General features: G+C 38.8%; 1 protein-coding gene across 5 annotated transcripts in view; it reads right to left on the minus strand.

Annotated features, from left to right (window-relative positions):
• Nucleotides 1–16,903, minus strand: part of PPA2 (inorganic pyrophosphatase 2) — a 35,067-nt gene that overhangs the window by 1,628 nt on the left and 16,536 nt on the right. For 4 of the 5 annotated variants that reach the window (XM_064652038.1, XM_064652034.1, XM_064652035.1 and 1 more), the window contains 5 exons: nt 16,817–16,903; nt 15,381–15,507; nt 7,679–7,806; nt 5,804–5,889; nt 4,204–4,273 (listed from right to left, as the gene is read on the minus strand). In XM_064652038.1, the coding sequence (XP_064508108.1) occupies nt 4,204–4,273; nt 5,804–5,889; nt 7,679–7,806; nt 15,381–15,507; nt 16,817–16,903 (498 nt within the window). Of the gene's footprint in view, nt 1–2,751; nt 2,791–4,203; nt 4,274–5,803; nt 5,890–7,678; nt 7,807–15,380; nt 15,508–16,816 lie in introns of all 5 variants that reach the window. The other variant, XR_010430061.1, reaches the window with a different exon arrangement.

The following is a 16,903-nucleotide window of genomic DNA, read 5'->3' on the forward strand; positions in this document are numbered from 1 at the left end:
ATCCACACACACACACAATTTGCATTACATATATGAAAACAATTTATGTGATGATACTCTTTTACAATCACACTTTGCAAGAGCAGGATTCAGTTCTGCGGAAAAGTGACAATTTCTTTTAAAATTTAGGTCTGACATTTCAAAGCTGGATATGCCATTATTCAATTGCAGTGTTACACAGCATGTCTTGTCCTGTAACGTAAAGGACAAAATTAAAGCCAGTTTTAACACTGTCTGGAAGCAACCTGCCTTGTGATGAGGATTCAGCCACCCTCCACTGCCCTTCCTTAGGACAGCGCAGCACTTGGACTGAGCTGCACTGATGTAACATTCCCTGAGCAGGCACAAGGCTCTACACACTGAGGAGTGTATTGAAGCCTATGAGGAGGGAAGGGAGAAGAAGGATTCTTCTTCCCACTTCAGGCAGGAAGTCACTTCACCTGCACAGGTGGATTATGTGACTGGTCTGAAAGGATGTACCAGTAAGACAAACGTAACCCAGGTCTTCCAGGTCATACCACCAGACTATTGCCTCTCTTTCCAGTAAAACCCAAGCTTTACCTCATAAGGCAGGGAGAACCAGTGGTCACCATGTATAAGCAGATGCCTGCCACTTCTCAAAAGTGCTCAATTGCTCTAATTGCTCAAAAGGTTTGAGATAAGGACTCTGCATCTTTCCCCCAGGATCAGATCAAAACCTCATCCCACTGAACCAGGATTCTCTTCACTACACAACACTTTCAACTGGAACACCATTTAAAAACCAAATAAACTAATAAAAAACAAACTCCAGAGTAAAAAACCCACCAATCTTTTGTTTCACAACTGAAAAATGTACAGAAAATTCTGCCTCTAGTAAGTCCCAAATGGAAATGTCCTCACAGAAAGCATGTAGGGAGAAAGGCAATTGAAAGACTTTCCTGCTTAGATCTGAATTATTCAAAACACACTAGTAAACATACAGATTCAAATTTGTTTGGAGATTTTTTTAAATTATCAGGAAAAGTCAAATATTTTCCCCTGTAAAACACTGTTCTGCATTTTATCAAAAGAGACATCATCTAGCAAAGCTTTCCTAGCTCACTTTCCAATATTATAAGGGAAGAATTATGTGATATGTCTGAGAAACACTGCTCTACTAACTATATATAGATTGTCTTGGAGATTTTCCAACTTGCAAAGTCCTCAGCAGCTTCTTCAGAGAGCAAGCAGTTCTTAGGATTAATGTTAAACAAAGGTTTGGCGGTCCTGGTCAGTTTTACAGATGGCAACACTTAAAAGCCTCAAATAAACAGTATATCTTAGCACTAACAGGTTCATCTACAAAGCTCTATTCCCTGAGTTTAGTTTTCAACATATACTGACAGTGAAGCTGAGAAGGAGATGAAACAACTTTCAGAGGCTAGAGAACACTAGAAATTTTCACCATGTAGTGTTAAAATTCAACTAGGTTTGTTGTTGCTTGGGTCTGGTGCATTTTTGGCTGGTTCAAGTGAACAGTAAACGTGCTTATACGCACAGATTATCTTCCATCTCTTTGGAATTGACTGAACGTGGCAACTTCACCTGCTGTGGAATCATTCCTGGTTGGCCACCAATACAGATGACAGTACACATACTGGGAACTAACTCAATGGAGTGGAAATTCTCCAATGCAGACAAGCCATTTTAACCCCATCAGTAAAATACTGAAAGGTCAAACAATTCTGAAATCAACTGTATTAACTTGGGAATTACCCAATCAAAATCTATATGAAATTCTGATTAGTGCACAATTTGGTAAACATTTGATAAGGATCTGAATGTTTTCCATTTGGTTTTTAGTTACAGTTCTCCTGCTTGCCATGAAAACAGTTCCATAACAATACTGAGTGTTGCCTTTTGGGTTTTGGTGTCTTCTTTCAGGTTTTGTTTGTTTGGGGGTTTTTTTGAGAACATATATCTGATTTAAGGCAATTATCACCCACTAAAAATGCCACAATTGGAGTCTGACCCTGGAAACAGAATTATAGGGAACCAGCTCTCACTGAACAAATAGCTCAGAAGTTTTGCAGTAGCTAAAATATGTTTCTTACTGTACTTGCATACAAAATCTCTTCCTCAGCTTTCATATTTTGTTTTTATCCAGGAGTTAATAGACGAATATAAATTAGAAGGAAATGTATCTGCTTTTAGTTTATATAAAAAACTCAACAAAAAACACAAACACCCCTGCAGACAGACACAGGCAGCTTTCATTTAAAAATCACCACAGCCATTAAAATTCTGCAGCCAACACTCACGTACTTTCACTTCAGTGTGAAAGAAATGAATGTCTGACAACCAAAGCATGCAGTATAGTGTACTAGACAAAAAGATACCTGCTTAAAATGTGCAAGTCAACCTCCCAGCTTATATTTAGAGTTCAACTGTTCACTATTCCTATTTCAAGGTCATTTAAATTTTTTTAGTTAGTGTTATTTTTAGTTATCGTAGATTGGCAATTGCATGCAGCATGAACAGTATTTAACAGAGTATTGCATATTTTCCCAGTCTGGAAAGTACCAAGAGACAGCACCCATCAAAGACATAATTAAAGACTTAGACTGAACTGAAACAGAATCATGCAATGAAGTATGTGGAGACAACTTCACAAAACCATTATCACTTAAAGAAAAAAATGTGAGGCACAAAAAAGCCAGGAAATGATACTATTTGATAAGAAGGCAAGCTTTCATAATAAAAAAAGCATTAAAGTTTGATACAAGGTACCTGTTTTATGAACTGGTTTTATTAACGTCCTCCCCTCCCCTCAAAACAAGAAAAAATTTGATTTGTTATTTAGAGACCAAGTAAGACATACTGATGATTTAATAATTATTTACCCTATGTGCTTCAAAATACAAAGAGCACAGAATGCAAAAGGAAATATTCCTTTGCAGGTGTGTCACCATTCAAATATGTCAGGACTTGAAGTTTTGGTTGCATTTGAAGACTCACTAAAAGTTATTGCAAATTTGATTGCAAATTTGAAAGTACAGAGGAGGTAAATATTTGCTTACAGCTGTGACTGACATGTCTAAAAACATACCTGAATTCCAAAATGTGTTTTTCTTTCATTTAAAACTTACGGTCCCATTAATCAGCATTCACAAATGCAATGATAAAGGTACTTCTAAAGAAATGCTGAAAGCAAGAGACCTCTATAAGAAAAAGTTTGGTTTGTTACTTTATGACTTAAACCAACTTTTCTTTACAACTGACAGTCTTATTTGCTGGACACAAAACAGCACCCAGCACAACACATTCTTCCTAGAAATGCTGTTGGAATGTTAACTGCACAGACAGTGGATGGCATGTCCTTTGACACCTGAACTTGCATAATTACTGTGACTATTGAGGCAAAACACTGGGTGCCCTGGCAGCCTTGCACATGTGCAAAATACCTGCTGCACTCATGTGGTCATGAGCACAGGCTCAGTCACAGCACATGTTAAAAAAGAAAAAGTAATACTTGGGGGCACTTTTCTCCATGTAATTTCTGGTAACTTTGCTTAATTTCTGCCATCCAAACTAGCATATTTTGAAATGGAAAAAATTCTCCTCCACTAACATTTGCACATGAAAGCATCAGACCTGCAGGACAATTTCTTGCCTGAACAAGAAACCTGCATGTTTTAATTTTATGTTAATTTTCAGAATATGACAGGCAATCTTTAAGAAACATTCAAAAAAGCATTCCACTCTCTTACAGCATTGCATTTAATTATACCAGTAGACAAACAAAGGGTCTGTTTAGTGATTAGGGACTATAGTCAGCTAGTCAATGACTTCTAACACTGAGTTGTAACTCATGGCAACAGGGAGACAGAGAAGACAGCAGACTAGACACAAATAGCAGTCCATCTTGCTATTCAGGATCAGAAGAAACAGAACTGCAGAGGGATGAAAAAAAATAAAAAAACAAAACCAAAAAAACCCCACCAGAACAGTAATGAACCTGTCAGAAAGCACAATTGGATCACTGCAATGATAGTTTTATATCACAAAGCTTACTCTTCCCCCACAGCCTTTGTGCTCCTGCTTTTACTTTGTGCCTTAAATTTTTGCTTAAGGACCATTTCAGTTTAGCTACTTTATTTCAGTTTTGGAGCTCTGAATCTTCTTTTCCTATTAATCATTAAAAAAAAAAAGGGGAGGGTGGAGGGGAGTAAATACCCTTACCGACTGAACAATTGACCGGGCATCCTCCTCACTGCAACAAAATGGGCTGCCACTCACCAGAACATTTGTGCTGAAAAATTAAATTAAAAACACGCTTTATCAATCAGTGGAAAAAAAGCCACACACAATTTAAGTACCTATGGAAAAAAAAACATCTTCGCATAGAGAGCTCAGAACTGTGTATCTGCAAGAAATGAGGAAGTCAAAAACACAAAGTAACAAGTAATGCTCAAAGGAACAGGCTTGTGGAAGGATTCGTTGTTCCTTTGGGTTTGAGGGGGGTTTTAGGCTCTATGTTCTACATTAGTGCAAGCAGTACTCACACTCAGTGCTTCTGGCTGCTAACTTGGGTACAGTTCAGAGGACCACAGTGAAGAAACCAAATCCCCCCAAAAAGTCAGCAGAGAGAAGCTGGCACTTCCTGAGGCAGTTGAAGAACACCTAGATGGCCAGCACAGATGATGTGAATATCCCCCATCTCTTATGCCTTGAAGGATGGACAGATTCTGTGGCAGGTCACAGAAGTAACAGCAGGTTACTTCAGTAACCTATCTGCAGTATCTAACAGGAAGGAAGAGCAGGCCAAAATTCTACTCCTACATAAAACAGGAGATACCTGTAGTACTTCCAGACAGCAGACAAACTCTGGGGCCAAATCCCTTGAAGAAATGTTTCCCTATGAATCTGTATCCTTTCACACAGAAAGTGAGTTTGGTCATGAGTTTTTAATGTCCTACAGAGTAAACTGCAAGAACTTCAATTACTCGAAGTAAGACTGCAATTTTAATTTTTTTCTTTTAATTTTATCAACATGAAGCTCAAAGTGCCTCTTAAATGATAAAGACCAAAATTTGAATATTATCCTACAGTATTCTTGCCATGCAAAAGTAAAATTAACAACCTGTCCAACTGCTAAGGTGTTGGGCAATTGCTGGACAATCAGCTCCAAGAAAGAGAGAGAAAGTCACATTTCCCCAAAGCAGAAGACAACAATAACTACCTGAGAACAGCTTTTCCCACAGCCTTTGCCCTCTGGTTTAGCCAATGACAATCTACAGTGCTTGGAAAGCACCAGCCCTACTATTCAGGGCCTCTAGTGCCAGAACTGCCAATGCAAACCAGTCCAGAGAGTTTAATAAAGTCCATTTTAATTCAGACCAGGCCAAAGACTAGTAAAGAACAATAGTTTGGTTCTCTCACTCCAGAGAGCAACTAAAAAATATGGAATGCTAAGCTGCCAAAGAATTTTGCAACAGAGTAGTGCAGCAGTGAAGGATAGAATAAGCAGTGACAAGAGGACTGGTATAGGACACCAAGATTCCCCCCATATGATCCCGAACAAACACTCTGGGGCCATTCCTCAAAAGCCAAAGTAATCTATGCCACTTTTATGTAATGCCACTTACCAGTAAATCATCATCATACAAGGTGCAATTAATCAGTCATGTTCTATTATCAATTAATTATCAATCAAACCCATGAGTATTCCTGTTATCTCAAACAAAAAAAAAAATTAAGCAGTTCATGGACAGCTGCAAGATGTTGAATAGCACCAGTACCAGCACAACACAAAGAGCAAGAGACACGACTGGATACTTACCAATTAATAGTACCTCCATCAGCTTTTTTATGAAGCAAAGCTTTCCAGTGTTCATGGGTGGATTTAATAATTTCAGCAGCAAAATCCTAGTTTACATGAAGGAAAGTTTTATGAATTAAACTGTTAGTTAACAGAAAAAAAGCCACAGAACTAGTTTATTAAAACATACTATTTCATGTGGTATTATAAGGGGCGTCCTTTGAGGCCTCATTAAATTTCTGGAGAATATAACATCCTTTTTATGAAAAGAAACAAACTTCACTGTCTTTCAAATATACTGGCTACATATTCAGAAGTTTCCTCAGTCCTCAGCCAGAAAATATGAATGGTGCATGAAAGAAATTAAATCAGCACTAGATGCTAAGCAGACCCCTACTGCTGCAGAGAGCTGTACCAGGTCCTAAATGGGACAAAGTGTGTGAGCTATGACTCTGCTGCTACATGTGAGTGTCAGGGTCAGAATTAGGGTTTCCCCTCCAGTAACAAAATTTGCATTTACTTCATTAATTGCCCAATCATATACTTAAGCATTTGCAAGAACGTAACATGTCAGCTGCTTAACAGTTTCTGTTTGTTTGAAACGAGACTAAGCTTAAAAAAAAAATAAAGTAAAATAAGCCCTCAGTATGCAGATGATGATAGCTAGACTGGCTTGCAAAAAAAGCTGCCAACAGAACATTCACATTTCCTAACAAGGAGTGATTTGGAAAAGTGCCACTGGAACATTGTGAACTTCACCAGAGCTGCTGGAGCACAGCCACAGCCGCCTGGCCACATCCTGGGTCTCTAGAAATGCTTGAGAATTATTCAAGTGCTCCAAACCAGCTATCTCAGGGCATTTAGTGCCTCCAGGCTGAACTCCAATGGCCTGACAGGGGATATGCCGTTCAACTGTGGCTACAGAGCCACCACACTCTGCTTTACAACGCAGAAAATCTCTAAGACCTGTTCTGGGAGAACAGAGGAGAGGTCAGGTTATCAAACCTTACAACTCCACACTTGATTGATTTTGAAGACAGTTTTAGTGCAAAAGGGAGTCAGGGCATCTCTTTAACCAGCCAAAACATGTAAAGTTGCCTGTGCTAGTTAGAAGACATTATATAACTTAGATAGCATCCTGCAAGGTGAACTAGCTGACACATGGACATCATTCATTAGAAACCTGTGATTCTTTGCCAAGAATAATCTACAGAGTGTGCAATATACAAGTTGCAAAGCAATTTTACTGAAATCACATCCAATTTCCTCTGGAAAAATCCAGGTATTTTCTCCAACAAGGTCTACTCCTGGGTCCATTCCCCTTTCAAACACCAGCCATTTTAACTGTAGGTAGTTTAAAAAGCCATTCATATTTTCTAAAAAAAAAAAAAAAAAAAAAGGGGGAAATATTTTTTCAGCCTTCAAGCCAAACAGTTCAAATGTTTTTACACAGAATTACCAGGAAAAAGTATATCTTGAGAAAATACCTAATATGAAAAAATCTGCAACCCATTGTCTGCATAGCCTTAATAAAAGTCAGAAATATTATCAAACAGGACTGAAAAAACACCTGAAAAGACAATCAGTTCATTACTCTGACAGAATGAAAAATGCCTTAAAAAACACCTACAAACAACACAGATATGTGTGTAAGTCTCGTCAGCATTAGGACTGAATATTTTTTGCAGACTTCCTTTAATGACCTATGCATTTTCCCTGAATAAAATGGACAACAGCAAATATTATTTAATCGTAGCCTAATAAATTGTATTCAGAAGTCCCTCATATCAAAATTCTTTTCATTAAACCTCTTCCTTCACAATTCCAAAAATTCTAGGAGGTATTATAGAGGTCACATGACAGAATGATGCATCTTTGATTTTGCATTATCTTTACCTTGTCTTTAAATTCTCCATTAAAAGCAAAATGATTTTCTGGTTTATCATCAGGGACTTTATATAATCGGAACCAGTCAACTGTAGCCTCAAGGTAACCCGGTTTGTGCTTCTTGACATCATCAATATCTGTAGGTTAAAAAGAAAAAAAAAAAAAAGACTGGATCATTTTTAATCATTGGTTTTGTAACATTCATTTTTTAAAATTTCCTAGAGGATCTGCAAGCAATTTGATTGCACTGAGCACTTTCAAAGTCATTGGGGAACTTCACTTTATTACATTTGCTGCCCAGAGTTGAATATCTTACGATTTCACAACCACACTAAGCAGGTAAACCAGTTGCCTCCTGACATTCGTTAATTAAGACCCAAAGGGACAATGAATAAAAAGACCATATCTGTGACAGGAGAAGAAGAAAATTCCATATTTATAGACTTTCATCTTAGTAGGTATCTCTTGCAATACTTAGATTATTCACTGAGGTAATTTTTTTCCCCAGCAACTGCAAGGGTTACAAGCATTTTTTGGTAATGAAAGAATAGCTAGTAAAAACAATTTCAACACATGGATTTTTAAACTAGCACCTCAAAACAAAATACAGGCATGACTTCTCAAAGTTGTATTAAAGGCATCCCTTTGCTCTTCTGAATTTATGACTTCCAAATTCAGCCCCTTCAATAAAAGATAGATATGTGCCAGGAGCACCAAACACTAACTTTACTGATAACGCCTTGGTATCTCCATATGATAAGCACATCACAATGATAAGCAAGTCTACCTCTACCTCTATAATCCCAATGTGCAAACAGGACACAAAGGGGAACGTATGCCACTTGTGGGACACCCTTGTGAGGCAGAGATGAACACTGCCACAGTGTGTACACAGAGATTAAACACTCACATAGTAATTCTGCTTGAAGACTACACTGCTGTATCAAAGATGCAGCTCGTGATCTTAAATGCTTACTTGCAGTGGGGTGGTCCTATTAACCCACGGGCAAATTAATTCTCTGTCAATATGTTTACATGGTAAAGCCTTCAATACTTTTCTAATTGATTTTTATACAATAAAGGATTTTGTCCTTTCCAGAAACCAAGTACTTTGTATCTGGTGTAATCTTTCTATTTCCCTTTTACAGTCACTTCTGAGGGAAATGGGAGCTGACTTTTTATTGCTGTAGTCTTCCAGTTATTTCATAACTTCACTCTGCTCAGGCCACCTTCCATAGTGTTACTCTCCTTCTCTACCGTTTTGCAAGTCACTCACTCATGTCTCCCTTCCTTATTCCCTCTTGCTCTCTCTCAATACTGCTTGGCTACTTCATTCTCTTCTCCCATAGATATGCCTCATTTAATGACATCTGCTGATTAGCAGTGATTCCTGATAAGATACTCTTCTGTCTACCCAGTCCTAAAAAACAGATTTTCAGAGTTGTTTAGTCCATGGAATTGACACCTACTCATGTGCTTTCCATCTTGAAGTGCCTAAATGTCTTTTCAAAATTTCATCCTGAACCTGAACAAAAACATTAAAGTATTTCCAAAGAGAGTAGTAAGAGACGAGGAAAGGTCTTGTGCTACAGACCATTCAGTTCTCAGTAAACCACCATAAGAGATGACATGTGGACTGAACAGCCAGGCCAAACCTCTGTGTGAAGATATGCTGAGTATTCATGAGCATCTGATAGATGCCACTCCCAAATTCCGCTGCATTACACACTACCCAGAGAATAAAGCATAAAACCTTGAAGAACCCCATGTAAATTTTTGCTTTTGCACACACTTAACAGGGCTACGTGTTTACGGACTTAGAGTAAAACACATTTTGAACTTGGCTGCTCGCCATCTGTCTATAGGAGATTAGGGAGCTGCACTGGCAGAATCCCAGAAAAAAGCAAGGGCACGTAAGGCTGTGCTAGAGGCAGGTCTTCTAGCTGGAATACGTGTTTAAGAGCACAAGAGGCATTTCACTAGGATGGGTGGGCAAGACCAACCAGAAGGAATGATTTAGAAAAGGGCAGGATCTTAGCTGGAGCCAGAATGCTTCATCTGGGCACTAAAAAAACTGCAGCTTCAAATCGGTTTCAGGGCTCCAGTGTATCTTCCTGTTCTCACCAAGCAAAAGAATATCCCTCCTTCAACTTGAATCCTTGTCATCTCCTCCTCTTTTGAGGCCTGAATTCACAATTTATAGCATTTGTTGAAGAGACAGTATCTCCTCAAGTCTGTAAAGCAAACCAGGCTGCTGCAGCAATGTCCTTGGCTCCCAGCAGTGGACAAACTCCAGATCTCTGTCTCCAGACACTACTTAAATTTGAGCATGCTTTCTCACACTGCTGCTCCTTTTTTCTGGTTCCTGTTCCAGCAAATCTCTCTCCTAACTCTGCTTCTCCATTCCCCCTACTTGGTTATTTGCTTCCCATTCCCATAAAAACTGTTCATCAAAAATGCTTTACTGTCTCCTAACTGACACTTGGTCCTTCTCAAGTGTTGTCCCTTATTTATAAGTTTTATTTAAATTTCTTTAAAGGACTTAAAGATTAGGATAGGCTTTGGGACAGACTTTACTTCCTTATGAGAGGGATGACCATCTTCATGGATAGAATTATCTCCCTGAATTTCACGCTCTCTCTTACCAGAAAATACCTTGCCTAGGTAAAATGACTAAACAGAATCAGGCTACAGCATTATATGGCTGCTGAATACTGTCTTTGAGGACTTAAGAAGACAGGCATTGGCTGCTTTTATTTCCTTGATTCCTGGCAAGTTATTCTCCTTCATCCCTGTGCTTCACTTCACTACTCTATACTAGAAAGGACAGCTACTGAGCATCAAATGAAGATTAAATGCTTGAGGAAAAAAAAAAGACCCAAAACATCTGTATTTTAGTGGGAGTTGATGGCAAGAAACAGAATAAAGTGCAACAATGCAATAGAACAAACAAACAAAAAAATTGATTCTGTTGCTGTGGAGTCAGCACATAGTACAAAATATAAGGAAAACAGCAGCTCTTGCATCACTCAACAGCCACCTGATCAGTTCATTAAAAGTCACCACAGAAAAACTTTAAAGACATCTCATCTTCCACTCTGAAATCCAAACAGCCTTTTTGGGAGATCAGGGGGAAAAGGAGAAAAACATACTCAGAAAACAGAACAGCAAGCAAAGAAAGGTGAAATAAAAGATCACAATAAGCAGTACCATGATTTACCACACTAATATCTATAGAAGATAGCTGCAAATTATTTTAATTAAAAAAAAAAAAACAAAAACAACTTAGATGTCGTTTCTACAGCAAACACTGTTAAGACACTTTTTTCTGACCCTTACCTTCCCTCAGAACGATATACTTACACTGATGTCAAAATGGGCTAGGCAGGTTTGGGAGTAGCAAGCATGTACATGGCCTGTGAAACTATGGCAGTTCATCTCTGCAAGCAAGCCCTGCTCAAAATAACAGAGTAGAAAGGCCAGGTTGCCGCAGGTACCAGCCAGCAGGTACCCACTGGGCTCTGGGTGGTTATTTCTTTATACTGCCTACATAAAACCACAGGTCTCATTTTTCTGGGCACCAAAGTTAAGCACCAAGGGTTAAAAAGAGATAGCTAATCACATTAAGGGTTGCAGTTTAGTCTCAATAAGGAAAACCTCTAGAGACTGGCACAAAGAACTGCTGCTAGCTCTCTGTCAAGGGACTGAGCCAATGTGAACACAGATCCCACTTCTATATGGCTTTACAAAAGAGAGCAACAAAAGCATTTGTACAAAACTACCATTTTTAGTACAACAGATGCTGCTTCTTGCAAGCAAAGCTAAAACAACATGCTTGCAGCAAGCTTTCTAAACAAGGTCTGTGGGAAGAGAGGACATATGTTTTTAATAACATCTTATAAACATTTACAGGAAGCAGCAGCTACATTCCATATAAAGGCATTTGGTGTATTTTGAGCAGGGGGTAGGAGGGGAGCCTTGGTACATATAATTAATTTCTTTATACTGAGTGCTTACACAAATCCACAACAAAGGTTTTATGGGCCTCTGCTGCTTCTCTGCATATAAATACACTCATATGCAAGGAAGAGTGTGTAACAATATATACAATATACTTTGGTTTTGCCATTTAGGGTTTGATCGCTTAACCCTATCTTGAGATGCACTTTATAAAAGCAGCATGGCAACATCATGGCTAGGCTTCGCCACAGCACAGTTAACTACACCAGTGCCAGCAAAAGGCAGAGCAACAAAGTCAGCAGACATCAGCAACTGCTGCTGAATACATCCAGGCACCTTTCCAGTGAGCAATAGCAAAAAATGGCTGCTAAGATTCCAGGCGGGTAAAACACCTCCCAAATGCCACCCAGCATACATGACTAGTCCAATTTGCTGAAGGAAGGAGAGCTGACCTTTTGAGAGTCAGACTCCTCATAAGCTGCTTCAAACACAATTCCTGCTTCAGTTGCCAGTGACTTTTAAAACCTCTTGGCCAACATGAAGAGGCACATACATTTAGACCAAATCACAGTACGAAAATATCACTCCTCCTTTATGGCCTCAACTTAGTAAAGCACATCAGATATGCATGTAAACTCCAATATATTAAGTTCAATCCAAATTACGAGGTAAGCAGACAAGCAGCCTTTCTACTCCTGGCTACTATTTCACTGCAAAAAAACCCCACAAAAAACCAACCAAAATGCAACAACAACAAAAATAATAATAAAAAAATCAACCAGGCCTATTATATCAAAAAGATTTAGTGTTTCAGTCTGCAATGAGCTTTAGGTCCTTTCTCAGAGTTGCTTGGTCTAAAGTTACTTTGCTGGTCCACTAATGGCCATCTGCCTAGCAACTGCCTGAGCACAAAGACAACAGCCAATAAATAAATCTGAAGATGTCTAGTTTTAGTCTAAAAGAAACTTTCACACACAATTACCTGCATCTGACATACAGCTTATATTTGGTGTGAGATTGTCCCCACTTCCACCAGAATTAAGTGCTATTATTTCAAAAAGATTGCCTTCCAAAGTCAGTCCAAAAGGACACTAAGCCCTTATTATTCCCACTGATGACACAGTTCCCACCTGAATAGGTGCTAAGCATTGCTAATCATTCCTGGGTATTGTCACTGTAAATTAGAGTTTCTCATTGCTCTGTGTGAAAGAGAGAGTTCTAGGCAGGGTCTTCAATTTAAACCAGTATTTATCAATAAATGCCTGCAGGACACAGTACAGCGGAGTGCTATGAATGAACAATGAGAACCATTCAGAAGTTGGGACTGCTCAGTTCTAAGTTCTGTGAAGTCTCAGAAAAATCAATGGCACTTAGGAGAACATTCACGATCCCAGAAGGAGAATATACAGAGTACCTGGGGTGTGCTTAAAGCGGCAAGAGGAGTTAACACACTGCGCGGGCTCAGGATGGGGCTTGCGAGTAATCACCACTCTGGTGTCTCGGAATTATCTTTTCCAAATGTTCACTGGGGGCTGTGCACATACTGAGCTGAAAGCAAATGTGATGATTCTCAGTCCAACTGGAAATGCTTAACAAACTATACAAAAGTGACCGGACAGGACTAGAAGGCAACACTTAGCCTCATCTTCCCCAGGAGGCCACCTCCGTAACAGCAGCACGTGAACTACTGAGGAGAGACCAGTTATATCTGTAGCTGCCGTCCCTTTACGCTGAAATAATTAACAACTTTGGAAAGGGGGAAAAACAAGTATAAAAGGACATATTGTACTGCTGGCTCCAACAGATTTGTTTGTTTTCAGACAGGAGAATGATTGCTGTTAAACACTGCAAGCCAGTCGTGTTTTGTGAAAGCAGATGGGGGCTTTTTCCCCCCTTTTCTTTCTTTTGTGAATCCTAGGCTGCAACTCCAATCCCAAAGGGAAATCATATTAAATTGGATAAATATTTCTGCACTTCTCTGTATCTCAGGGCAGTTCTCGAAGTTTTGCACATATTCTCTGATAAGAAAGTAGGCACTCAGGAACCAACTAAAGGCAATGGTTTGCCCATACTCCTCCCTTTTTTTTCTTTTAAATAAGATTAAAGCTCCCACTCCCCCACTCCCAAACTAAAGCTGTAACAGAACTGAAGTAAATCATTACCTGCGGGGGGGGAGGGGGTTGGTACGAAACAAAAACCAACCAACCAACCAACAAACCAGCAGAGGACTTTCAAATAGAGATAGTTAATCCAGATCAATAAACAATACTGGAATAAACTGCCACAGTTTTGCCCCGACTTAGTAGACTCCTTTTAAATTCTTTCATCCATTTTTCTGACTACATTCTCTCAGAAACTGTTAAGCAAAAAATGTAAGACTTTAAACAGAACAGAGTCTAGAAATGAAGGGCCAATTACTTGTGTTTTAACTACTGACACTTATGCATTTTGCTGCACATCACAGAGTGGTTTAAATTGATACTAACATTAACAGCAAACTATTACTTACTATTTCCTTAAGCTGAACTTCTTAATCTCTATCAAAGTAGTTAAAGAGTCATAAACACTATGTAGTAATTCATCTGCCCAATGATTTAAATCAGCATCAACCCAAGAGTTTCCTTTTCCTCATCTCCTCTTCTCCCCTTCTTTCCCCAAAAGTCAAGTATTCTCCATGCGAAAGCAACCTGCAAGAAAACTGAGAATGAAGGGCCAGTCCAGTGACATACTTTATGTTCAGAAACCAGGATAAAGCCTCAATGGCTGAGGAACACAATTGCTTAAAAAACTACTGGATAGCCCTACTCCTACAGAAAGGCCACTCTGTGCCTTGGTGCTCCCAACCAACAAAGAGCTTGATTGTACATACCTGATGGGTATTGATTGCGTGTGTATATATATATGTATGTATATACACATGGGGTTTGATCTCATAACAAGCCCTTTTAGACAAACCTCCTCACTTAATTCTCATGATTCCCAAACACTGCATTTGAGGAAGAGAACCTCCATTTATCCAGAGAAAAGCTGTGCTTTACCTGTGCTGTAAAAACCTACTTCCCTGCAGCTTTAACACATCTTCAAGCAAAATTAGATCTCATCTGCTATTCACATAGACACATTTCAGTATTTGAATTTCATTTGCATACCAGAAGAATGGTAACAGGGAATATAAGTCTGAACAGGATATTTCCCCCTGCACAGCTAGGGGGATATTAGGGTGATACTAGGGTGAGCTGCACTAGCAGTTTACTTTGCAAATTTTCATGCTAAAAGGGGAAACACACTAAACAACAAATCCTGGAAGTAACACACAAGTGACAAAGTACTGGAAATATACAGCCTTTTCAGAATGCAACACAATGCCTCCAAATATAACAGGCACAAACACTTTCAACAAGGAAAATAGCAGTGTGCTGTATAACACAAGTGGGTAAATATTCACTATTACACAGGAGATAAGCCTGTAATTTTAGGAGGTCACTTTCTAAGGCAGTTGTGTTTCAGAAGTCAAAAGACTTTCTGTATGACAGGTCCACTTGAAAATCCAAGTAAACCATTTCAAAAAAGTTTACTGTAAAAGCACATATACCCTCCATGAAGGAAGCACCTGACTTACACAGAACAATAAAAGAAAAGTCTTGCCTTTCCACTGTGTGCCTCTTCTTGTCCTGGGTGGCCAAAACTCAGGTACCATTCTACTATGCAAGTTGTGGAGCTAACTGGCATTAAGAAAGACAAAAATACTTGCCATGGATTTTATGAGCTTCTGGGTCATCCACACTGATAGCAATTATCTTCCAATCTGTCTCTCCTTCATCAACAAGAGCTAAAACACCCAAAACCTTCACTTGAACAATCTCACCAGAAGAACGAACCTGAAACAGAACACATCACAAAGATTTGGAAAACACCACAAAGAATTTCTCCTTTACCTTACAAAAAAAATAGTTTTATTACGTTTTTGACTAGCAGCTATAGCACTATTGCAAGATAGATCTGCAAACCGAGCACACATGTATTTAACATTTCTAGCCTTTCTCCTACTATTACTATTTGTCAACCCTCAATCCTCTAGTCAGCATTTAAGTACACAAGAAGCTAGAAAATATTTCCTTCCTTTTTACCCTAGTTCCTCTACACTTTCTTGATCGTCACTCCAAACTGCAAGTCAAAAGTAGCTCATACTCATTTTTTAACTTATTCCTGTCTCTTGACTCTCTACTTTCCTCAACTCATGGTCGTAATTTCTCTCTTGTTATTCCTTCCTCTAGACTCCAATATACACACATAAACACACAGCCCTTCCCCAGAAATAACAGCACAACTATTTTTCCTTTATCTTAGGAATCTTCTCCCTACCAGAAGATACTCTCTTTGTAACTCCTTCTGGATCCCTTGAAATTCATCTTTAGGCTCCTCACCTCAAATAGTCAGTTACCACCTTCACTGAGGTCACCAATTAAATTTCCCCTTACCTAAAATATCCCAAGATATCTCTCTTCCGAACTCACTAATTTCATAACCTCATTTTTGATACCACAGAACATTGCTCCATTCTTCACTGCCTCTAGATATGTACATTTTTCTTTCAGTGAGCTAAACCTTTTCTTTATACCTACTAATGATGTTTTCTGCACCTCTTTTTCATCCATTCACTTTGTGACTCATAAATCTGCAACATGGCAACAGCTTCCTGTCTTCTCTAGAAGAGGATCTACTTCTGTTTGCACCCATGAGTAAACTCAAACTTACCTCCTTTGTGGGTCTGACCTTGTAATTTTAATGTGCTAAGGCTGTCATACTTCCTCATCTTTCAACAACCTGTTCACAGCTACAATACTGCTAATAGGAGGAAAAGAAATAAATCTTTTCCTTCTCCAAAAATCTTAACTCCCTCCTACCTCACACAAAACTCAATGTCCAGCCACAGAACTTCAGGATGGTGTTTTTTTATTTTCCCTTTTATCAACTACAAACACTTTACCAAATCCTTCTTTTTTTCCTTCTTTTTAAAAATCCACAATTTCCTTACCTACTCTCTCCTTAGATCCTCTGTTTATACTTTCATCAACCCGTAATACTATTACCATTTTTTTGTTTTCCATCTGACCTTCTCTTCCACAAGTTGTTACCAAATTATTAAGTTAACCTTGATAAATTAAATTAATCTCAATAAAGACAAACCTTTGAACCTATTTCACAAACATCAATAGGATCATTATCCCCACAACATCCTGTAATGGTATCTGTATGGTTTGGATCTTCCCAGGT

The sequence above is a fragment of the Pseudopipra pipra genome, chromosome 4 (genome assembly GCF_036250125.1).
Source record: "Pseudopipra pipra isolate bDixPip1 chromosome 4, bDixPip1.hap1, whole genome shotgun sequence".
Lineage (NCBI taxonomy): Eukaryota > Metazoa > Chordata > Aves > Passeriformes > Pipridae > Pseudopipra > Pseudopipra pipra.